This window comes from Eubalaena glacialis, chromosome 7, assembly GCF_028564815.1.
Source record: "Eubalaena glacialis isolate mEubGla1 chromosome 7, mEubGla1.1.hap2.+ XY, whole genome shotgun sequence".
NCBI lineage: Eukaryota > Metazoa > Chordata > Mammalia > Artiodactyla > Balaenidae > Eubalaena > Eubalaena glacialis.
The window spans coordinates 22,765,156-22,791,369 of NC_083722.1; the positions used below are offsets into that span (position 1 = coordinate 22,765,156).

General features: G+C 34.5%; 2 protein-coding genes across 2 annotated transcripts; both read left to right on the forward strand.

The window, feature by feature from the left end:
- Positions 1–249: 249 nt before the first annotated feature.
- LOC133094359 (olfactory receptor 2B6-like) lies at positions 250–1,486 on the forward strand. The gene is given in 2 exon segments (XM_061194898.1): positions 250–400; positions 402–1,486. Coding segments are annotated over 2 exon segments (990 nt in total). The 5' UTR covers positions 250–257; the 3' UTR covers positions 1,249–1,486.
- A 16,551-nt stretch (positions 1,487–18,037) lies between these two features.
- LOC133095664 (olfactory receptor 14J1) lies at positions 18,038–19,051 on the forward strand. Its single transcript, XM_061197413.1, is given in 3 exon segments — positions 18,038–18,323; positions 18,326–18,984; positions 18,986–19,051. Coding segments are annotated over 3 exon segments (1,011 nt in total).
- Positions 19,052–26,214: the final 7,163 nt, after the last annotated feature.

The following is a 26,214-nucleotide window of genomic DNA, read 5'->3' on the forward strand; positions in this document are numbered from 1 at the left end:
AAACTTTGTAGAAGAGAAGACATCAAAATCCAAGGGAATGATAGCTAACCAGAAGACACTCATTACGTAAGGAAAATTTCCCAACTACTTTGCTAGTGTTCTTTTTATTCTTTTCTTAATAATCTTTCAATATTACACTGATAATGTTGGCTTGACATTTTACCATAATTGGGGTATAGATGCAGATTACAGCAAAAATGAGAGTTTCATCTTAGCATCTCTGGTCCTTAATTTCCAGTGGCTTCCTTTTACCATTGATGCCCATCCCTAGAAGTGGGTATTTAGAGGTCTCAGCTGGAATTTCACCTATCGGTGCCAATATGTGGATCAATAATCAGAGCTCACTAGATGATTTTATCTTATTGGGATTCTCTGATCACCCCTGGCTGGAGACACCACTCTGTAATCTTTCTGGTGGCTTACATTTTTGCCCTGTTTGGAAATATCTCCATTATCCTAGTTTCCCGCCTGGATCCCCAGCTTGACAGTCCCATGTACTTTTTTGTCTCTAATCTATCCCTTCTGGACCTCTGCTATACTACCAGCACTGTCCCACAGATGCTAGTCAACCTTCAGGGACCAGAAAAGACCATTAGCTACGGTGGTTGTGTTGCCCAACTCTGTATTTTCTTGCCCTTGGGTTCTACTGAATGCATACTTCTAGCCATCATGGCCTTCGATCGTTATGCTGCTATTTGCAAGCCCCTTCACTACCCAATCATCATGAACCAGAGACGCTGTATCCACGTGGCCACTGGGACCTGGATTAGTGGCTTTGTTAACTCCCTTGTGCAGTCCACTCTCACAGTGTTGACCCCAAGATGTGGACAGAGGGTGATGGACCATTTCTTCTGTGAAGTTCCTGCTCTTTTGAAACTAGCTTGTACTGATACTCATGTGAATGAGGCTGAGCTCAATGTGCCTGGGGTTTTGCTACTTCTGGTGCCCCTCACCCTCATCCTGGGCACTTATGTGTTCATTGCTCAGGCAGTAATGAGGATCCGCTCTGCTGAAAGTCGCTGGAAGGCCTTTAATACCTGTGCTTCACATTTGCTGGTGGTCTCCCTCTTCTACTTTACAGCCATCAGTATGTATGTCCAGCCTCCCTCTAGTTATTCTCGTGACAGAGGGAAGATCATGGCTCTGTTCTGTGGGATTGTCACACCTACACTCAATCCATTTATCTATACACTGAGGAACAAGGATGTGAAAGCTGCCCTGAGAAGGGCACTGACTAAGGAATATTGAGTCAGGACAAGATGATCTCTGAAGAGAAGACCTAAGAAGTAAGGATGGATGTGTTTGCCTTTCAAAGAAGATGTCAGACATGGAAGTGATGAGAGAACAGTGTATCAAGTGTCGTAAAGTTCACAGGTGGAACAGGGCCAAGAAAGAAACAATCAACTCTTAGTGATCTCCACACAGCACTTATCCACTTTTGAGACATCTGTTTTACAATATTGAATCTTACCAAGTCATATCACTTTTATCCCTAACCCTAACTACTAGTTAACTTAATTTTAGGGGGAGAAACTGGTTTAATAGCTAGAGGAAAGATATTTAGAAAGTTTAGAAAATATATTTGGAATAAACTGTTTCTAAGTGAATGCCAGGTAAATTGGAAATGATCCCATCTTTTAAAAAAATGCCACTACTATCCTGAGTTAACTTTAACCAACATGTGTTGACAGCATTTAATCATCTTTTAACATTCAAAGTCCAATTATATCATTCACCAAAGGCTCCAGAGGCAAGTGATATCAAAAGACATTTAGGTCAAAAGCATATAAGATAGAAGTATGCAAAGGGAAATGCATAAAAAATTTAGAGACGGTGATTTTAAATATAAATTACTTTTGCCATAAACCTCAGTCAGTCTTACACTGTTACGATAAACAATGAGGTTATGGTCAATACAAATAGAATTTACTCTGGAGGAAGAGAGAAAACACAAGGATGCTTTGGACCGTGAACAGTGGTGGAAAAATTAAGGCAGAAAATACTCTAACTTGAGAAAACTTACTAGTAATTTATGAGCTTAAAAATGTAACTTCCTTTGCCACTTGACTGGGTAAATTTGGCCCATTTCAATGTAGGGGTTATGAGAATATCATGTTGAATTAAAAGCCTCGGTTGATTTTTTAGCTTTATTTAAAAAAAAAAAAAGTCTTATAGCCTCTGGCTATAAACTGCCTCACAAATACATATTAGTCAAAGATGCCTAAAGAAAATAGAGTGAGTTCAGCAAAAACTCAGCATCATTGCCTGAAATGCAAATCAAATCTCATTCTTCATTAGTGAGTATATGTAGCCCCATAAACAGAGTGATGTACAATCTGTGTGCCTTTTGGGGAAAACCATTCATTATCTTTGACTATAGTTTCTTTGCCACCAAATAGGGATATTAACACTTGCCTTAATTCAAAGGTGTATGAAATTGCCTTTCTTACAGAACATTGAATTTAATATTTAATATTGTAGCTCTGTGTCCCATAAAGTAAATCTAAATAATAAAATTTTAATTCTAAATTCATAGAACTCTACATAATTTTCTATTTGATGATTTATAAAATCACGAACAAAACACTTATTCTGAGGCATTAGTACAATTTCTGCCAATCTCTCTTTCACATACACATCCCCAAACTTTCTTTATAAAATTATCCTTTCCAAAGCACAATCTATCGATAAATACATTTAATCATTTTTATTTATTTCAATTTTCTGCAGTTATGTCAAAGTAATGAATCACAGTCTCTTAATAAGATATTCTCTAAGGTCTTGATAAACATGAATATTCTCAAAATCCATCATTGTGTTTCATCAGTGTGTTTCTCCCTTAATTTTGGAGAATAAATATGCTGGATGGTATGAATTCTGAAGTCTGAATTAAACTGGTATATGACTGGGAACATTAACGATCTATGTAAGTTCAACACTGCCAAAGATCATGTAAATTTGGAACTGCAAATACTGAAGATAGGATTTAATATAAAATATGCATGAAATCTCCCCCAAAAGATGAAATATTCTGGTAAATTGAGATCACCTTATGTAATGGAATATTTCATATTAATTTCTCTTTTCTCCCCACACGTCAGCATGAATCCTGGTGCTTTCCTACTCAGCATACTCAACTGCATTTTAGAATTTGTTTTTCTGACAACACTGGTTATCCCCAAGCACATACGGCGTCCTCCCCTCAGGTGGGTCCTATTTGAACACCTCATCAGTGCATTGCCTGTCAGTATAAGTCCTTCCCAAGCCCAGGCAATATTCATCTTTGTAATTTCTCAGATTTCTGCAGATTTCTCTGTCATGCTTTGGACCTGATAAATGCTCAGTAAATGCACCCACCGTATTTGGATCTAGAGCTGCTGCTTTTATTCTTTTTTCCAAGGACCACTGCAACCCTCCCCTCTGCTCCTAAAAAGAAGAGTGCAAAGATCTACTTCCTGTCAATTACATACAGTGAGCACTTCCACTTTCTGTGGTCCAATTGGGAGACAGATGAAGCTAGAATATGAGGAAACAGCTTTTAGAAAAATGAAGGTTCCTGGTTATATGAGAGAAAGAGAGTCTGTTTCCTTAATTCTAATGTAATCTGGAAAAGGATACTAAACATTAAAAAAAATTTTTTTGATCACAGTGTTTCTCACAATTCATGATTCATTTTTACATAGAACCTCATGTCAATATGATATTATATATATCTTAATATATGTATTGAGAAAAAATGTTTATAGTGTTAATTTATTCATTCTGTTAAAGCAGTGTACTTCTAAGAGGTTGTGTATTTTACTTCTCAGAGGGTATTTGAGGTTACTAAATAAAAATGCTATATCTTCTTGAGTTTGTTAGTTTTGCTTAAAGGTCTAGATCAAATTTAAATAAAAGAACACTGAAACTACTATTTTGTATTGGAACAAACATGGATATACTATGTTGTAGAAGTTGCATATATTTTGAAACAAAAACATGGGTCAGCAAAGAAATTTAGTGCTGCTGTTGGAGATTGCTTCAGATATGTCCCCAAAACCCTAATAGTATATTTTGATTTACCTTCAATATTACAGGCATATCAGAGCAAACACCTGAGACTTAACCAAAAAAACCGTTCTGAATTTTTAATATTTTTACCTGAATGATACCTGATATTTTAGAAGTTTGTACATTTAAATACACAATTAAATTAATTATAGTACATGTACTGTCAAGCAGGCAAATTAATATAGTGCAATGTTGAAAACATGATTAATGAAGAAATCTTTTTAATATTCTTGAAAGTATTACTAAAACATCAGTAAATTTGTTAAACGTTATATTAGTAGATTTTTTAAATATCAGTAAGTCATTAAATAGAAAAATGGTTTGTGATATAGAAGGAGCAGTAGGGAAGCATGTTCAATAAGGTAAAAAATATCTATTTCAAAACAAAGTCTAGTGTCTATTGTTTATTAGAGGAGCACTAGAAAATTCCCAACAGTGTCAGGAACAAATCAAGGTTTAAGTAATGTGGCACTACACTGTTTCCTCTTTCTTACCATGTGTGATACCCCATTTTAATATCTACCTTCTAAGTACATTGGAACCACATAAATCAGAAAAATAAAATGTGACTGTAAGTGATAATTGTCTTTTCTGGGTTGACACAGTTTAAAAAAACTTTTTTTTTTTCCTACTTCTTGCATTCCTCTTGTGCTGTAGCAACCTCAAAAGCCACGTTTTGAGATGGCTAGATCACAAGATAGACGAGGTCTGGATCCCTTAGTTACTGGAAAGAAGGAAGCACCGACTTCCCAAATCAGATTTTATGTGAATAAGAAATATAGTATTTTGCTTTAAATCACTGGGGTTTGGAATTGATTTATTACTGCAGCAAAATCTATGTTATTGTACCTTGACTAATATAAGTATAGTATACATAAAATCCCAAATGTAAGATATTTTATTATCTAAATATAATTGTGGAAAAAATGCTTAAAACTGATACCTGCGGTAAATATCACAATTAAGTAAAATACCAGTATTCCCATTATGGACCATGTAAACTTATTAGAAATGTAAGCCACTATTGCTTGTGTTGCCCCTTACATCAATAGCCATATTTATAAATGTAACCCAGCACATGATTTTCTGAGTTAAAATTATAAGATTAAAAAACTCTAAATTTCTTTCTAAATCCACAGCTTGATTTGTGAGAGGGTTATACGTTAGAGAAAGCACAAACCAGTGAGCAGGCCAAAGTCATATTTCTTACATTAATTAAATTTGTACAAAAATATGGCACTACTTAATATAAACTTATCCACCTGAAACTCTATCACTCTTTTTATTACAAATACTTTGATTTTTCATAAAAAAAGATTCCAGGGAAAAATTTGGATTAACAACTCCATTGGACCACAGGATTACTGCCTTAGGACCACCTGCTTATGACCATAATTCTACAAGAATCAATCTTATTGGTTACTTTAATTTTCTAGATTAAGGAGTAGCAGAAGAAAAAAGAAACCTGTTAAATGAGTTCTCGTATTTTAATCCTGGATACTGAAAGTGAAAAGTAGAAGGAAATGGAGTTAGGTATTTCTCCCCAATCACATAGCAATAGGTTCTAAATCAAGAAATCCTTGAAAGTAGAAGGTGAATGAGATTTCAGGTCTTGAATTCCTCACTCATCTATCTGTGAAATGTTCTCAGACCATAATGAAATTAAACTAGAAATCAGCAACAGAAGGATAACAGGAGGATATCCAAGCATGTGAAAATTAAATAATATTCTTCTAAGTAATCCATGGATCAAAGAGAAAATCACAAAGGAGATTAGGTAGTATTTGGAAGTAAGCAAAAATAAAAATGCCACATATCAAAATTTGTGCGATGCAGCTAAGGCAGTGCTTAAAGGACAAAGCATATTATTAAATGTTCATATGAAAAAAGAATAAAGGTCTCAAATCAATAATCTAAACTTCCACCTTAAAATCAAAACTAAAAGAGAAAAACAAAACCAAGTGAAATAGAAACCAGTAAATTATAAAGAAAAGAGTAGAAATCCATGAAACTAAAAGTAGAAAATATTAAAGTCATTTAAACCAAAATCTGATTCTTGGAATAGATCGATAAAATTACTGAAACTTCAGCATGACTAACAAGGAAAATAAGAAAGAATATTCAATTTATCAATATCAGGGGTGAGAGACTATCAATAGAGATTCTGAACATTCAAAGAATAATAAGGGAATATCATGAAAAATATTTGCACGTATATTCTACAACTTTAGTGAAATCAATGAGCCTTAAAAACCAAAAACTAAAACAGCTCACTTTTGACAAAATAAATAAACTGAATAGTCCTATAACTGTTAAGGCAATTAAATGTGTAATTGAAAAACTTCTAAAAAAAATCTCCAAGCCCAGATGGCAAATTCTTCCAAACATTTAAGGAAGAAATAACAGCAGTTCTACATATTTTCTTCTAGAATATAGAAGAGGAATGTAGTTGATATGGTTCAACAACAGACCACAAGAGAAATTGAAATAGAGAGGTTTATTACTCACAGGTCCAGGAGGAAGTACACAGTATGCCGTGACAGGCCACAAGGGAAAGTGAAAGCAGAGTGCAGACAGAGAGTGATAAGATCTGGGGCACATGTCCTTACTAGGGTCCATGGGTGGAGTGGTTTGGGGTTCCCAAGCTAAGGCCAGATCAGTCATTTCAAACCAAAAGAGTGGGGTTTTGGTAAGCTCCACAGGGGTGGAGCCCTGGTAAGGCCCTGGGAGGCAAAGAAGAGATTGTTGATCACAAGGGCTGTTGGGGAAGTCACATCAGGAACTTACATTTGCTTGTGACTCTGAGGCTGTTATGTAGGGAGAGCAGTTGCATAAAGGGGCTAGTGTCAGTTTAAGGTCCCTGCCAGCCTCTTGGCCAAACAAAATAGATGCCAAGGCACCAATACTATGGAGTAGCTTAGCTAAACTCTCGACAATCTTCTAATTTAATAGTTCACTATTTTCCAAGCAAAACCAAAAACATTATTGATATCAAGGGGAAAACCAGTAATGACTCAGTTACATTTTATCATTTATCTTCATAGACAATGGGGAGATATCAAAGGTAAAGTGAGAATTAAACTTTTAATGGAAAATCTTTCCATCTGAGACATATAAGCAATTTCAGACCATCCAATGTTATCAAATGGATTATAAATAAAAAGAAGTTCTGGTCTTTCTGCTAGCTTAGGGAAGCTGTGGAAGAACATCTTCATGGCACGGATTAAGAGCTGGAATCTTAAAGTTATAGATGCACGAGTCAGAAATTGAAAGTATAGATGGAAAAAAAAAAAAGAAGAATTTTACAAGAACATTGCAGTTAGATTTTTGTCTGAATTCTAAAAGGTCTGCATAAAATTTTTGTCCAGAATCTTGCTTTAAAGAAAATTCTTCCTTATACTAGTGTATTCACTGTATCTCCAGGAACAGAGTTTGAAGATTATTGTTTATTTTGAGAAAACCTCCATGTGAATATAGCTAATACCCACTATTTCTAGTTTGATTACAGGGACATAAATCATAACTTTAAATTGATTCAGACAAAAAGACAACCATTTTTTAAAATATACTTTAAAATTTCTCTTGAGATTTCTTCTTTGACCCTTGTGTTATTTAGAAGTGTGTTGTTTAATCTCCATATATTTGGAGATTTTCCAGTAATCTTTTTGCTGTTTTCTTCCAGTTTTATTGATATAATTGACTTTAACATTGTATTCATTTTACATGTACAACATAATGATTTGATATATGTATATATTGTAAAACGATTACCACAAGTTTAGTTAACACCCATCACCTCACATAGTCACAATTTTTTTTCTTGTGATGAGAACTTTTAAGATCTACTCTCTTAGCAGCTCTCAAATTTGCAATACAATATGGTTAACTTTAGTCACCATGCTGTACATTACATTCCCAGAACTTACTTGTCTTATAACTGGAAATTTGTACCTTTCGACCACCTTCTCCCACTTTGCCCACCCTCCCCCCCCAACTGCCTCTGTCAACTACCAACCTGATCTCTTTATCTATGAGTTTGTTTGTTTTTTCATATTCCACATATAAGTGAGATCATACAGTATGTCTTTAACATTTCACTAAGACAACCAATTTTAATAGTTTGCAAATATGGGTCCTTTCTGAGCTTTCTAGTAATTTAAATGAATGATATCTAAACACTTTTGTTTGCAAACACACCCATTTGTCTACGATCTTCTTAAAGTGTTCAATTCTGAAATGATAAATTCAATTTTGGTCAGATAAGGGAGGTAGGTATTATTTTAAGAGTTTTGTTGTTGTTGTTGTTGTTGTTTTTAGTATTTTGGTGGTCATTGGATGCTATTAACATGTATTGATTATATTTATCCATTCTTTAAAAAAATAAAACACCCACACACTTCTCTGATTTTATGTGATTTTATTTATGAAATATAGTTCATTGTTTTATTCTATGTGAAATATCCCACAATTTAAAAAAATTATCCCACTATTTTAATATGTTGAAATCTTTGGATTCTCTATTAATCAGCATGTATAATATTGATTCTAAATATTGATTTAAAGTCTAAATATTCTGAATGTTGATTAACTTCTAAATATTGATTCTAAATATTGATTTCTTTTGGTAATACCCTACTATCTTTATTCAAAGCTTTAATGAAAGTATACAATAGACCACAATAAAAAAAAACTATGTTAAAATAGAAAATTCTCTCCTCAAAACTGAACCTCAGAATATCTTTTTTTGATCACTCACGAGTTGCCTTTTTTATTGTTCATAATAGCCTTGTAAAACCAAGGTGAAACATATTGCAATATTTAGGCAGCACTGTATTAGTCACTGGCAATCAAAACTGATTTTACAATGTTTGAAATTCAATTTCTTAGCCTTAAAAAATATGAAAATATTTTTATTAAATATAAAAATAGGGGAACTTAGAGCTATTTTTAAATAGTTGTCAAATTGAATATAATTTACATTGAATTTTTAAAAATTTTATTGGAGTATAGTTGGTTTACAATGTTGTTTTAGTTTCAGGTGTACAGCAAAGTGATTCAGTTATACATATACATATAGTCATTCTTTTTCAGATTCTTTTCTCATATAGGTTATCACAGAATATTGAGTAGAGTTCCCTTTGCTATACAGTAGGTCCGTGTTGGTTACCTATCTTATATATAGTAGTATGTGTATGTTAATCCCAAATTCCTGATTTATCCCTCCCTCCATGTTTCCCCTTTGGTAACCATAAATTTGTTTTTGATATCTGTAAGTCTGTTTCTGTTTTGTAAATAAGTTCATTTGTATCTTTTTATTAAAATTAGATTCCACATATGAGTGATATCATTTGATATTTGTCTTTGTCTGACTTACTTCACTTAGTATGATAATCTCTAGGTCCATCCATGTTGCTGCAGATGACATTATTTCGTTGTTTAGTGGGGTTTTTTTTGACATTTAAGAGTAGATGTAAGATTTTAAAATTTTTTTAAAATTTATTTCATTGTTAAAAAGGTAGATCTCATGTTAAATGTTCATACCACAATTTTTTGAAAATGCCTTTCTCATTAGGTATTTGAAAACTGAATACATTCATCCTTGGAAAAAAATTACCCACCTATGGGATTGTTAAAATGGCGACTAGATTATCAGGTTCAGAGTTATTTTAGAAAAATATAGTGTTTGGATAAAGCTTGGACTCAATGACCTCTAAGTCTTGTTTTAACTCTAAGATGCTTTGATTCTGTAATTTTGTATGAGTTTATGTAACAATTACTAAACATTCTCTTTTTTACATGAGGTCCAAACAAACACGCATGAATTCATGGGTGACCAATAAAGTTGAAATTGATAATTCTTGCTAGAGGAATGTAAGTCTGAACTTATACTATAGAAAATAAATCTTATACTATAGAAAATAAATAAATAAAACCAGCTCAATTCTAGAATAAAGATGCTCAGTTTTAGGATTAAGTGAGATTGTTTCCTACTGACTAAGATCAACTCTGGTGAGTGAAACATTCATCAGTTGACAGGCACTTACATTGTTTTCATATCTTGCTGTTGTGAATAATGCTGCAATGACATGGTAATATAGATATCTCCTCAAGATAGTGATTTCATTATCTTGGGTATATACCCAGAAGTGGGACCGCTGAATCATATGGTAGTTCTATTTTTAATTTCTTGAGAAACCTCCATACTGTCTCCATAATGGTTGTACCAGTTTACCTTCCTCCCGAGAGTGTACAAGGGTTCCCTTGGTGGCAGCTGCAAGAATTGGGGTGCCAGAGGAGTGTACAAGCTCCTTTCTGGGAGACACTAGTGAGCTGAAGTAAGGCAGAGGGAAAGTGCAAAGATGACATCCGTTGGCTTCCATCCCTGAGAGAAAATCAGTAGACCACTATATGTGTGCCCAACCAGATGCCTGCCCCTCAGGCTGAAGCTCCAGGAGAAGCAAATAGGCCTTTATCACATAAAGAGTTGGGGTGTGTTTAAGTCTGCTGTCTGGTCTGGTTCCTGGGGCAAGTCAGTCCAAGTGCGCAAATACTTTAAGAGCTGTCTCTAAGTTTGCTGTAGCCTTGTGGGTGTCATGGACACACCCAAGCCAGCATTTGCTATCTCTTATCTTTCTGATGATGGCCAGTCTAACAGGCTGAGGTTATTTCTCATTGTGGTTTTGTTTTGCATTTCCCTAGTGGCTAGTGATGTTGAATATCTTTTCATATACCTATTGGCCTTTTGTATATCTTTTTTGGAGAAATGTCTGTTCAAGTCTTTTACCCATTTTTAATTGAGTTATTTGAGGTTTGTTTGTTTGTTTGTTTTGCTATTGAGTTGTATGAATTTTTTTTTTTTGTATGAATTTTTTTAAAAATTAATTTTAGATATTAACCCCTTATCAGATATATGGTTTGCAAATATTTTCCCATTTTGTAGGTTGCCTTTTCATTTTGTTGATGGTTTATTTTGCTGTACAGAAGCTTTTTTGTTTAATGTAGTCTCACTTTTTAAATTTTTTGTTGCTTGTGCTTTAGGTGTTATATCCAAAAACACTACTGCCAAGACCCATGTCAAGAGCTTTATCCCTGTTTTCTTTTAGCAGTTTCATGATTTCAGGTCTTACATTTAAGTCTTTAATCCATTTCAAGTTAATTTTTGTATGTCAGATAAGGATCCAGTTTCATTCTTTTACATGTGAATATACATGTTATATCTCAATATCATTTATTGAAGAGACTGTCTTTTCTCCATTTAATATTCTTGGTTCCCTTGTTAAATATCAGTTTGCTATATATGCTTGGGCTTAATTCTGAGCTCCCAATTCTGTCCCATTTTTCTATTTGTCTGTTTTTATGCCACTACCATACTGTTTTGATCACTATAGCTTAACACTATTGCTTAAAATCAGGAAGCTTGATGCCTCCTGCTTTGGTTTTTTTTCTCAGGATTCCTTTGGCTATTTGGGGTCTTTTGTGGATCCATATAAATTTTAGGGGTGTTTTTCCACTTCTGTAAAAAATGCTTTTGGAATCTTGATAGTGATTGCATTCAATCTATAGATGACTTTTGGTAGTATTGACATTTTAACAATATTAATTCTTCCAATCCATGAAAATGGGCTATGATTCCATTTATTTGTGTCTTCTTTGATTTCTTTTATCAATTTCTTGTAGTTTTCAAAGTTGAGATCTTTCACCTCCTTGGTTAAATTTATTCCTAAGTATTTTACTATTTTGATGCTATTATAAATGAGACTGATATCTTTATTTTATTTTCAGAAAATGCATTGTTAGTGTATAGAAATACTACTGTTTTTGTATGTTAATTTTGTATCCTGCAACTTTACTTACTTCATTGATTAGATCTAACATCTTTTTTGTTGAGTCTTTAGGAATTTTTGTATTGGGTTGGCCAAAAGGTTCATTCGGTTTTTTCCATAAGATGGCTCTAGTAGCACTTAATTGTCTTTTTTTTTTTTTTTTAAATGTGTAATCACTTGACATTGTTTTTTTAATAGTGTATTTTTTTTTAATTAATTAATTTATTTATTTTTATTTTTGGCTGTGTTGGGTCCTCGTTTCTGTGCGAGGGCTTTCCCTAGTTGTGGCGAGTGGGGGCCACTCTCCATCACGGTGCGCGGGCCTCTCACTGTCGCGGCCTCTCCCGTTGCGGAGCACAGGCTCCAGACGCGCAGGCTCAGCAATTGTGGCTCACGGGCCCAGTCGCTCCGCGGCATGTGGGATCCTCCCAGACCAGGGCTCGAACCCGCGTCCCCTGCATTGACAGGCAGACTCTCAACCACTGCGCCACCAGGGAAGCCCCACTTAATTGTCTTTAACTTCATTCAAAACAATATTGTTAGATTGTATATGACAGCTGTCATATCAGTGTGCATTTAAAAAAAGACATCAAAACTGGTGAATTTTTGTGTAGCCATTTTAATCTTGAAGATGGAAGAAGAAAAGCAACATTTTCGGCATATGACGCTTTATTATATCAAGAAAGGTAAAAATGCAACTGAAATGCAAAAAAAGATTTGTGCAGTGTATGGAGAAGGTGCTGTGACTGATTGAACATGTCAAAAGTGGTTTGTGAAGTTTCGTGCTGGAGTTTTCTTGCTGGACGATGCTCTAGAGTAGGGTAGACCAGTTGAAGTTGATAGCGATCAAATCGAGACATTAATTGAGAACAATCAATGTTATACCACACGGGAGATAGCCGACACACTCAAAATATCCAAATCAAGCATTGAAAATCATTTGTACCAGCTTGGTTATGTGAATCGCTTTGATGTTTGGGTTCCATACAAGTTAAGCGAAAAAAACCTTCCTGACCGTACTTCCGCATGTTATTCTCTATTTAAATGTAATGAAAACGTTCCATTTTTAAAACAAATTGTGACAGACGATGAAAAGTGGATACTGTACAATAATGTGGAACGGAAGAGATCATGGGGCAAGTAAAATGAACCACCACCAACCACACCAAAGGCCTGTCTTCATCCAGAAAAGGTGATGTTGTGTATATGGTGGGATTGGAAGGGAGTCCTCTATTATGAGCTCCTTCTGGAAAACCAAGGGATTCATTCCAACAAGGACTGCTCCCAGTTAGACCAGCTGAAAGCGGCACTCGACAAAAAGCATCCAGAATTAGTCAACAGAAAACACCTAATCTTCCATCAGGATAACGCAAGACCGCATGCTTCTTTGACGACCAGGCAAAAACTGTTACAGCTTGGCTGGGAAGTTCTGATTCATCCTCCGTATTCACCAGACATTGCACCTTTGAATTTCCATTTATTTAGGTCTTTACAAAATTCTCTTAATAGAAAAAATTTCAATTCCCTGGAAGACTGTAAAAGGCACCTGGAACAGTTCTTTGCTCAAAAAGATAAAAAGTTTTGGGAAGCTGGAATTATGAAGTTGCCTGAAAAATGGCAGAAGTTAGTGGAACAAAAGGGTGAATATGTTGTTCAATAAAGTTCTTGGTGAAAATGAAAAATGTGTCTTTTATTTTTACTTAAAAACTGAAGGCACTTTTCAGCCAACCCAATATATAAAATTATGTCATATGTAAATAGAGACAATTTTGCTTCTTCCTTTCAAATTCTGATACCTTTTATTTTTTTTTTCTTGGCTAAATACTATAGCTAGGATTTCCAATTCTATGTTGAATAAGAATGGTGAGGGAGACACACTTGTCTTGTTGCTGATCTTAGAGGAAAAGTTTTCAACCTTTCACCACTGCGTAAGATGTTAGCTGTGGGCTTATCATATATGAATTTATTATGTTGAGATACGTTTCTTCTATGCCTAATTTGTTAAGTGTTTTTATCATGAATTGATGCTAAATTTTGTCATATAATTTTTCTGCAGCTATTGAGATGATCATATGGTTCTTTCTTTCTGTCTATTAATATGATGTATTACATTGGGTGGTTTTCATATGTTGAACCGTCCTTGTACCCCAGGTACAAAGTCCACTTGACCATGGTGAATAATCTCATTAATGTGCTATTTAATTTGGTTTGCTAGTATTTATTGAGAATATTTGCATCTATATTTATTAGGAATATTGACTTGTATTTTTCTAATCTAGTAGTGTTTTCTGGTTTTGGGATCAGAATAATGCTGGCCTCATAAAAAGAGTTTGGGAATGTTCTTTTCTCTTTGATTTTTGGAAGAGTTTGAGAAGGATTGGAGTTAATTCTTTTTTAAATGTTCGGTAAAATTCACCAGTGAAGTCATCTGGTTTTGGAGCCCCATTGGTTTTCAAAGCTAAATGTTTGGGGGGCTTGTCTTCCAGGTGCAGGTCTTAAAAGTTGGGGTGCTTGATGTTAGATTCAAACTCTTGGCTCCTTGAGGAGAAGCTCCAGGTTTTGAGTTTCCTCTAGTGAGATTGTCTCTCAGTCTCTCCTACCTGCTTCAATATAAATTTTTTCTTATTTGTAGATGTTTAGGAGTCACAAAGCCAGTTTTTAGGTTTTTGTTCTAGAGAAAATTGTTTCATATGTAGCTGTAGATTTGATGTGTTTATTAGAGGAGGTGAGTTTAGAATCTTCCTACATCACCATCTTGAACCAGAACTCGTGATAGCTTTCTTAAGTTCTCTTTCTGAAAATTCATTGTTAGTGAAAAAAAAACTATATTTATGTTGATTGCATCCTGCAACTTTACTGAATGTTTTTACTAGTTCTAATAGTTTTTTGATAGAGCCCTTAGGGTTTTTCTGTATTTAATATCATGTCATCTGCAAATAATGACAGTTTTACTTCTTCCTCTCCAATTTGAATTCCTTTTATTTCTTTTTTCCAATTGCTCTCACCTGGACGTCCAATACTATGCTGAAAGAAGGGGTGAGAGTGAGCAGCTTTATCTTTTTTCTGTTCTTAGAGTGAAAGCACTCAGCTTTTCACAGTTGCATATGATGTTGGCATGGCTTGTCATATATGACATTTATTATGTTGAGATACATTCCTTCTATGCCTAATCTGTTGAGAGTTTTTATCATGAAAGAATGTTAATTTTGTCAAATGATTTTTCTGCATGTATTGAGATGATCATATGATTTTAATCCTTCATTCTGTATACATGGTGTATCACATTTATTAATTTGCCTATGTTGAAACATCCAAGCATCATAGGGATAAATACCACTTGGTCATGCTGTATATCCCTTTTAATGTGCTGTTGAATTTTGTTTCTAATATTATTTTGAGGATTTTGCATCTATATTCATCAGGGACATTGGCTGTAATTTGCTTTTCTTGTAGTATACTTGTCTGGCTTTGGTATCTGGGTATACCTGGTCTCATAAAATGACTTTGGAAGTGTTCCCTTGTCTTCTATTTGTTGGAAAAGTTTGAGAAGAGTTAATATTAATTCTTCTTTAGATTTGTGGTAGAATTTACCATTGAAACCATCTGGTCCTCGACTTTAAAATTATTAAATGAAAAGTAATTTGAGCAGAATGCTGTGTAGCCTTTAAAACTTAGTAAATATGTATCCATGTAGCTTCAGAGGAAACCTTTGTAACATAAATTTCATAAATTTATAGTCATATGATTATTACTGAAAATATTAATAATGTGTATAAAACATGGCAAGAGAATTCAGAAATTACAAAACAACATTGTGGGCTTACATTCATTTCTAAGTACTTATAAACTAGTGACAAATATTTAAATAATAAATTTTAATGGACTGGGCCTCTTTATGGGATTCTCAGGTACTGTTGCTAAATTTGTTTTAGGATCTTTTAGTAGATAGTTTTATGTTTATTAGAGATCATAATGGATGCCCAAAATAGCTGTTCCAAGTCTGAGATGCAATGCATAGGCTTCAGTTTCTATAAACACTGACCTCTAGTTTTCCAGGACACCCAACATTAAAGATTTCTTTTAATGTTTAAAATCTTGTTTGCCTTTTTGGAATGCATGATTTAGCTGTCACAGTGGTTCTCCAAGTGTGGCACTCAGACCAGCAGCAGCTGCAGCAGCTGCAGCATCTGGGAGTTTGTTAGGCGTTCAAATTTACGGATGTCACCTCAGACCTCCTGAATCAGAATTACTAAGTGTGGGCCTTAGGTACTTACGTTTCAACAAGCTCTCCAGGTGATTCATACCACTGCTAAAGTTTGCAAACCATTGAACTAGGGACAAAAAAACCCCACAGTTTACCAAACCACTCCTCCTCTGTGCAAAAAGTTCCAAGTGCCAGGTGACAGAGAGGTAGAGAAAATGAAATGTTTTTATTCAGTTCAGGCTTCCATTACAAAAGATGAAAGAAAATAAAAAGAAAAGCCCAACAACAACAAAAACCCTGGGTTCTCAAGGGAAACAACATGCTTAAAAAGATGTCACTATAGATGAGAAAGGTCAGAATTTTGTGATCAGCTTTGATAACTACCTACATACCAACAGCTGCTGTGGTAAGTTTTACAGTCTTGAATGAGGAAAGAGAAAAACGTTTTATGGAAACTGACAGAACCTTATGTTCTTCAAATTGAATTTGAAAAAGCAAGACTATTAATTCTAACAAGGAAAATGAATGATTAATAAAGGTCATATATTTAATTCACATGAATATATTACAAAATGAGCAATTTAAGAAAAGCCAGTAAATTAGGAAACGTTAATATTTTATGTGTTTATATAAATATTCAGTAAAGTAATTGTACTATAACATGTAAAGTACTTATACTGTACTATAACAGTATAGTAGTTGTACTATAACTGTGGTGATATCATAGTCTCTGATATCACCATGAAAGGCAAAGCCTTGGATAGGTAAACGTTCAGTGTAATTTTGGCCTTTTTCCCAGTGTTTCCTCATGTCTTTCATAAATACTTAGAGATTTTAGATGTAAGGCGATGGTGTGAATTGCAAAGGAAAATGTTTGGTACTCAGACTCAATTCTGTTACTTAAGTATTCTAAACCATATTTTTTTCTTTTAAAAATAGAGATTAAAATGCCTACACCATAGAACATAAAGAAATAAAACTTGTATGGATTAAATGAGACATACTTTATGACAAAATAGAGCATGGTGTCTGTCTCATGAAAATGAATGCTCAAAATTGTTCAGTCTTTTTATTTCCCAGACTGTTGGTAATTACTGGTATAAATATGGCAGACTAAAATATTTAATGTACCAAAATCAAAATTAAGTATGGACAATAATGTTGTTTATTATTTGATCAGTTCAAGGGAAAGGTGGACAAAAAACAAGGCACAGAAAGGGAGAAATTAGAAATGAAGTTTCAAAGAGGAAGCTGTTAGGTACCAGAAGAAGCTCTGTACAATCAGATTAAACACTAAATCTGAGAGTGAAATATAAGTATTCCCTTTGCAAAAGTTTTTTGCTCTTCATTTCAATGAGACATTTATTAAATAAAATGTTAATTGGAAGGGCAATAGCACTACATAATTTGGCCCTTGGCTCTGCAATTACAGGGGCTTTCGCTATAATAGAATTGTTTGCCAGGGAAGAACCTTAGGTATCACCCCATTCAACAATATTTCCTCTAAAGAGCCATTCAGTCTACTAAAATAGGGCAATATGCTATAAACAAATAAAATTTGTCCAATTTTAAGATAACCTCTAATCAAGAGTTGATCACTGATTTTCTATTCTTGACTTAAAGCAAAGCAATGAGTTTCATCTGTGGAAATGGAATAGTGTTTTTTAGTCGTGGAAATTCAACTGTTCTTCTGTGACAGGACCAGTGACTCTGATCACATTTGCACTCAGGAACTAGCAGTTTACTAGTGTTTTCTGTAGGCTCCATGATCACAAGAAATACATATCTTCACCTTTGGATCCTCAACATCTAGGGTACAGCTGATGAATAACAGGTACTTAAAAGTTAATTGTTGAAAGAAGCAATGATGAATAAATGAATAATTTATTTTAACATCTCTCTACTGCATTTCCCCTATCCTCTTTATCTTCCAGCTGCCAACACAATGTGTATCTCCAAAATGGTTATGGCAAATGTAACCACAATGAGCGGGTTCTTCCTCATGGGGTTCTCCCTCATGGGGTTCTCCAACAACCGTGAGCTGCAGATCTTACATGCATTGCTTTTCTTGCTGATGTACCTATTAGCCTTAGCAGGTAACCTCATAATTAACGCCATCACAACCCTGGACCAACATCTCCAATCCCCAGTGTATTACTTCTGGAAACACCTTTCCCTCCTGGACCTCTCTTTCATTTCTGTCACAGTCCCCCAGTCCATTGACAATTCACTTATGGGCAATGTCTATAGTGCCACAGTCAGTGCATACTTCAGGTTTTCTTCTTCACATCTTTGGCCTGGGCTGAGGTGGCCATTCTCACAGTGATGTCTTATGACCGCTCTACAGCCATTTGCCTCCCATTTCACTGCGAGGTCATCATGGATCCCAGAGCCTGTAAGTGGGCTGTGATAGCTGCATGGCTGAGTGGAGCCATCTCTGGAATCTTGTACACGGCTGCCACATTCTCCATCACATTCTGTAGGGCCAAAATAATCCACCAGTTCTTCTGTGATATCTCCCAGTTGCTGAAGCTCTCCTGTTCCAATGATTACCTTGGAGTGATTGGAGTGGCTGCTTTCATGACTGTGCCGGCATTAATCTGCTTCATCTCCGTTGTTCTCTCCTACATGCACATCTTTTCCACAGTTCTAAGTATACCCTATGCTGAGGGCCGATCCAAGGCCTTCTCTACCTGCCTGCCCCACCTCTTTGTTAGGTCATTTTTTCTCTCCGCGGGCATTTTTGAGTTTCTAAAACCGACTTCAGATTCTCCAACTGCTTTTCACATTATGATATCTATCTTTTATACAGTAGTGCCCCCAACACTGAACCCTATTGTACGCAGCTTAAGGAATGAGGCCATGAAGGGAGCTTTAAGAAAGTTACTGTTGGGTGGTGAATTCACCAGGAAAAAGACACTTTTGTCCTGTTTTTGGTGACTGTTCAATATTATACACAAGAAAATTTTTTTAATAATCGGAATTCCTTCCATATGTAATGTTGAGGAAAAGCAGTAACAGTTTTCTCTGCACATTTATTGTGTAAAGTAGCCATTGTCATTACGAACAGTCTTTGTCTGATTTCTTCACGTGTTTAGTCATTGAAACAATTTATTTATTCTTTCATATTAAGAAAAAATAACAATTTATACTTCTACTTCCTTTTCCCTCCCAATACATATAGAAACACAGACACATACACAGACACACTGATGAACATAGCACACTTAGTACCTGACATATAGTAAATGCTAAATAAAATGGGGTTATCCTCACCCTCCAGCACTGTTGGTGGGAATGTAAATTGGTGTAGCCACTATGAAGAGCAGTATGGAGGTTCCTTAAAAAACTAAAAATAGAGTTACCACTCCAGCGATCCCACTCTGGGGCATATATCTAGACAAAACTATAATTCAAAAAGTTACATGCACCCCAGTGTTCATTAAAGCACTATTTACAATAGCCAAAACATGGAAACAACCTAAATGTCCATCAACAGATGAATGAATAAAGAAGATGTGGTACATATGTACAACGGAATATTACTCAACCATAAAAAAGAATAAAATAATGCCATTTGCAGCAACATGTATGGACCTAGAGATTATCACACTAAGTGAAATAAGCCAGACAAAGACAAATATAAGACATTACTTATATGTGGAATCTTAAAAAAAATGATACAAATGAACCTATTTACAAAACAGAAGTAGATACACAGACATTGAAAACAAACTTATGGTTACCAAAGGTAAAGGAGTAGGGGGGAGGGAAAAACTAGGAGTTTGGAATTAACATATACACACTACTATATATAAAGTAGATAGCCAACAAGGACCTACTGTATAGCACAGGGAACTATACTCAATATTCTGTAATAATCTATAAAGGAAAAGAATCTATATATATATATAAAAGAATATATATATGTATAACTGAATCACTTTGTTGTATACCTGAAGCTAACACAATATTGTAAATCAACTATACTTCAATAAAAAAATAAAATGAAAAAGAAGGGGGAAAAAAGCTGAGTTATATATGTGAGATTTCTTCAAGAATAACTTTTCTAAGTACTTACTATATTAAAAAAAAAATAAAAAATTTTTTAAAAAGTAATTTATGTTTCCATTCAAAAATGAACATTCCAGAGTGCATACAGAGGCAGAAGGGACAAGTCATCAGAGGTGATGGTGGTCCTACGTTTGTCTTAATCACACAGCACATCATAAGTACTTAGTAAATAGTGATCAATTTCAGTGGGTTGGTTGATCAGTTATTTGATGGCGACATGGCCTTTGGATTACAGCTGTCAACCCAGAATGCAAAACAACAACTACTGCATGAACAACACTGAGAAATTCAGAGCATTGTACCATCTAGAGCAGTGATGCTCAAAGAGGGTGATTTTGTCTGTAGGGACATTTGGCAATGCCTGGAGATATCTTTAGTTGTCACGACTGTTTGGGAGGATGCTCCTGACACCTAGTGGGTGGAAGCCAGGGATGCTGCTAAACATCTTACAATGTACAAAGCCCCACACACAAAGAATTATCCAGCCCCAAATGTCAATAGGGCTGCTGTTGAGAAATCCGGATCTATATGCACTATGCCTTAAGGAAGTTACTACAAGACAAGCTAAATATGTTGGTACAACTTTATTCTTCAAGTAAGTATATTCCAGCCAAATATGGAAGTAAGAATAAGTTGTGGATTGACAGGATGATGTTGATCATTCAACATCATACGTACAGTAATGGAAAAGAGGTCATGGGAAAGACTACCTGCTGCATTTATGAAGAGTCTTTATATGACAGCTGTGTCCATTCATTCTGCCTCCTGCAATCAGGCTTCCACCTCTATTATCTCACCAAAACTTTTCTGCTTAAGGTCAGTAATCACTTCCTTGTATTTAGCAACAGTGTCACGGTTGAATCTCATTTCTTAGCAATAATTGTATTTGGTGATACCAATATGAGAGAATTTGTAGAAGATGGCTGAGAACATGAAAAATGTCATTAACTGTTGCTGTCTAATAGCTTACATTTCTTCTATAAAACAGAGGTGAGGGCGCTGCTAAGAATGAAGAGAGTATAGGTAAGTTAATGAAGGAATGGTGAATATTTGAAACAATTCCCAAAGGAAGTAGGAAACAGTGGGAACAAAGGGCAAATAACTAAAAAGTAAGAGTGAGTTCATTATTTTATAAAGATACCAGACTACATTATTGTGGAATTTCTCCAGATTTTCTGGGCAATATGAGTGGAAGAGACTGTCTGCTGCTTTGGGGTATTTGGTGGAAATATGGAAGGAGGATATGTATGCCGGAGAGCTGGAAGTCACAGGAAAAAGAACAGAAGTTTTCTACTGTAACTCTTACAGGCATGGGTTATGGATCTATAGGAACGTAAATGTGGTCTGAAACTGAAGGTATTTTTGAAGCCAAAGAAATGAAAAAGAAGTAGTGTAAAAGGCTACATATTATTTGATTCCACTTTTACAATTATTTATATGATTACTTTCTGGAACTGCTGAAACTATGGGGACAGAAAGAGATCTGTGGTCACAGAGGCTGTCTGGGGGAGATTACTAGAAAGGGGCATAGGACAATTTTAGGGCATGAGGGGACTGTTCTACGGCTTGATTATGGCTATGGTTACATGACTATATGTTTGTTAAAAACCACAAAATATATAGTCAAATGGTGATTGTTACTGTATGTAAATTATACATTAATAAAAATTTTGGAAAAAGAGAAGTAGTGGGAGAAAGAAGCGGTAGAATTATATGAGCTAACTCCAAGATCAAGCATGAAACCATGAAAGGAGAATATATAGTTGGGAAGAAGTATAGGTTGTTAACATGATGAGATCCTCAAATCCTTTAGTCATCTTTGAAATGTCTTTCTAGGACTCTCCTATGTTTTTGTGACATCTTTTCATAACAACTATTGCACTTATCATGTTGTATTCTAATTACCTGGTATCTGTCTGTTTTCCTCTTTATATGATGAATTATTTGAGGGTAGAGAATTAAGACTTGACCTCAAACACATTTGTATTTTCTGATGTTCAGCAGATACCACATCCCTTACACTAAGTTGGTGGTCAACAGTCATTTTGAATAAAAATGAATGAGGCCAAAGAGGTCTGAGATTTACAAGGAGGTTGCACCATCTACTTGGATATTGATTGTGCCAGCATCATGACCAGTGTGAAGCTGGATTATCTGTTGATACAAAGATACCCTGATGATGGCCAAATTTGGTGCTAGGAAGAAAACACTGATACAAGTGCCCAATACTCACTGAGGAGATTAAATGGATGAAGGAAACAAGAAGATGTAGAGAATTTTGCTGTAAAAAGATGTAGGCTTCAAAAGACAAGATATTTTTATGTGATAAGGAAGAAGTAACAAACTAGAAGAAATATAAGAGAATGCATACCTTGACACACCCCGCACTGCCAAACTGTGAAGGAAGGAGCAACTTTGAATGATAAGGGAAACAATATTTGGGAGAAAAACCGTGCATTAATGTGCAGAAAAGTCAGCATAAAAAAGTAATGATATTAGAGAACTTTGTCATAATATTGTTAGAGTTCTAGGGAATTGTATTAATGAGGAAATATTCAAAGGGAAGCATCTCAATTCAGAATAAGAATAATAGTGTGGGATAGGAAAGGTGGGATAACTGAAGGTGAACAAAATATTATGTTGCCTGCTTTTATCTTTCTTCGTATAGAACTTCTGCAAATGAAGATACTTGTTCATCACCCAGATCTATACATTTTGGTCCTAGAGAAGACAGAAGGATGCTTTTTCAAAGATGCACTAATCTTTTGGGTTGAATATATGAAAATAACAACTATTTACCCATGAAGGGAAGGGACGGGCAGGATATGACAAATTTCAGAATTATTTTCGTAAGTAAGAGGAACATATAATTTCACTTTGGTTTACATAATAAACTTTTGGAAAGCAGTGTATTAATTATTTATATGCCAAGTCATGGTTGCCATGCACTGCAGTAATATTATTTATTTAAAACAACTTTTTGGTAAATCATTTAATTAAATGAAAAAGGGGAACATTTTGTATTAGGTGCTTCCTGAAGATAAGAGAGAAAATGGAATCATTTTTCCTTAAGATAGATTTGATGTAATCATAAAAATAACTTTCACATGAGAAGTACTATAGAATGAAAACTGGAAGGATCAAATTAAACTTAGGTCACTAGAACTTGCATTGCATATTAATATAATTATTTCAAAATGAGGGTTAATCTGAGGTTTTCTGGAAGAGACAACCTTTGGACAGGCAAGAGAGAAACATTATGGTTGCATGAACTAGTGTTTTGAAAGTCTTCTCTCAAATTTCACTTAATCATATTTTCAAAATAAAATTGCAATATCTTACTCTATCATGTTGTTTGAAAATGCAGAGGATACATACGTCCAGAATCATGCTCACTATATTCATGATCTCCTGTTTTTACCTGATACGTATTTTCATCTGATATGAACTTGCAGTTGGTCTTGGGTGAAGCTGGAATGGGACAATCGTGGGAATGGTTCTGAGTTGCAACCCTAAAGAAAAAAGTAGTTTTTTCTTTAAGGAAAAAATTAGATTCCCATTCAACCCTAAAGCAGAACTTAACTCTTGGTCGTATCATTTTTGTGTAGGTATATAAAAATTTATTCAAATATATTAATAAAAATCAGTAAGATTTTTACTGCTTTGTTTGTTTAGACTAATATTAAATTTGTTTATATCTTAAAGTGCACACCAGGAGACTAGTGGGGACAGACAATGGTCAGTTAGATATTAAGAATTTGATTTATGATTTTTAAATTAAACCAGATTAAAATTAAGAAAGCAGATAATTCCCATTTGAATGAAATGATGTCGTATTAACACAATTTTTATACATGCTCTCTGCCATTTTGAAAGGGATAAAAGTATATGTCCTATGCCAATTAATAACATGAGAATGCCCTTGCATAATGTACTTCTGCCATGAAATCATTTATTTAATTATGGATGTAGTTTAGTATCATTGAATAGATGATACTTTCACATATTTTAGAAAATAAAGTATATGAAAGATGTATGATGGAATCTATTCTTCTTATCCCTTTACCACATCCATCTATCTCCTCCAAATAAACAGTTATTAATTTCTTTTTTTAATTTCTTTTATTGAGGTAAATTGATTTACAACACAGTGTTAATTTCTAATGTACAGCAAAGTGATTCAGTTATACATATATATACATCCTTAGTTATCAATTTCTCGATACACAACAAAACAGAGAACTTGAGGGAAGGGAATAGTGGTGGTTAATTTAACTATTTCAAATGTAATCATAGAAGAAGTTCTAGAGCAAGGCAACTTAAGGATGAGTTTGGAATAAAATGATGCAGCTATAGAGATAGGAGATAATTTCTATTATCACTGTCCTGTTTTTATCTAAACTTATTCTTCCTTAGCTCAGAATCTCACTTCTTGTAGATCCTTAATTGTGATAATACATGTGTCATGAGCCGGAATAATCTAAAGAAATACTCCAAATACACAATTTTATTAAATGTATCTATATGTATATATATTTGTAATCTGTATATGACATTATATATATATAATGCGTATAGCTTTCAAAGCTAGATCAAAAGAATTTATAGATACTCTAGTAACAAATATCAGACATAAACTTGTAATCCCAACAGTAAATTGTATTGAAATATGAAAAATCTATACTATGACTCACAAATAGCAGTAAACTGTAGAAAAGCATGAGATTTCATTATAAAATTGAAAAAAAATATTCAAAATGCTGCAATAGAAATATCAAGTGGCAAAAAGCTTCTATGTTACAAAATGAGACACATTCTTCATAGTTATATTACCTAAATTATTATTCAACTTGGTTGAATTAGAACTTTGGCTATGGAAAGCCATTATAACAATGATCCAAGATATCAGAATAACTAATTGAATGGAATGAATGAATAAGTGAATGAATGGTTGAATGAATATATAGAGAGTTGATATTAACAAGGTTCTAGTTCTCATTCATTCACATTTAGTGGCTCTTGGAGAAAATAAAACACCCTCGAGTTTTCCTAAAGTGTCTTCCTTTTTCAATAGTAATGACCCTTTACTTTACAGTTGAGTGGTGTTTTGTGTGTAGTTACCAATCTCTTTTTCCTTGGGGAGGGCTTAAACTTTGAAGAAAGTTTATCTCAATGTTCTTTGTTAAGCAGCCTGCCCCCAGAGGCCTCTTCCAGGAGTTAAGTTGTGAAATTGTTAAAACCTTGGCAAAATTGACATAGAAGCAATATTAGATAGAAGCACCAGCGATTGCCTAACAAAGCTGGGACCTCTGGAGACAACCTTGAAAGTGTTTAGTATGTATGCCCTGATAAATCATCTTGCTCTTCAGGGAAAATAGTTTTGAGGCACTTAAACAATTATGTACTTACTCACTTTGTGCAAACATTCATAACATTTTAGTAATACAATTATCTGGAAGTTTTCTAATGAGCCCCCTAGTGGCCTTAGTAGAACAAGACCTTGCTTGACAACAGCCAATTTCCAAGGAGACAAGTTTTAATTGCTTGGAAACTGCAAAATGATGGCTCTAAGCAGCTGCTGCTTGATCTTTGTGAAATGACTGGATTGTTTTTTGGTACAAGGTTTAGTACAGATTAGTGATTGCCATAATCTGGAGTCTCAGTGAGAAAATAAACACTGTAGGGGCCTCCAAAGTTATTCTAGTTACCTACTCTGTATATTAGAAGAAGGAATTCAAACTCCAAAATTTCAAATTCTTTTTTGTTTTGTGATTAAATGATCTAATGAAATATTTCAAATAGACTGATTCAATCCCTCATTCTTTTTAACTATTCCATGAAAGCTATAAACCATGCTGCTCATTCTCAGTGTACTATATACATCAGTTAAGAACACAGCTTTTAGATTCAGATTGCTTGAGTTTAAACAATGGCCCACCATTGTTATTAGATATGTGACCTTAGGAAAGCTAATTAGCAATTTTGTGGCTCAGTGGTTTATCTGTAAAATAAGATAGTAATAGTGCCTCTCTCATGTGACTGTTGTGAATATCAAATAGGTTA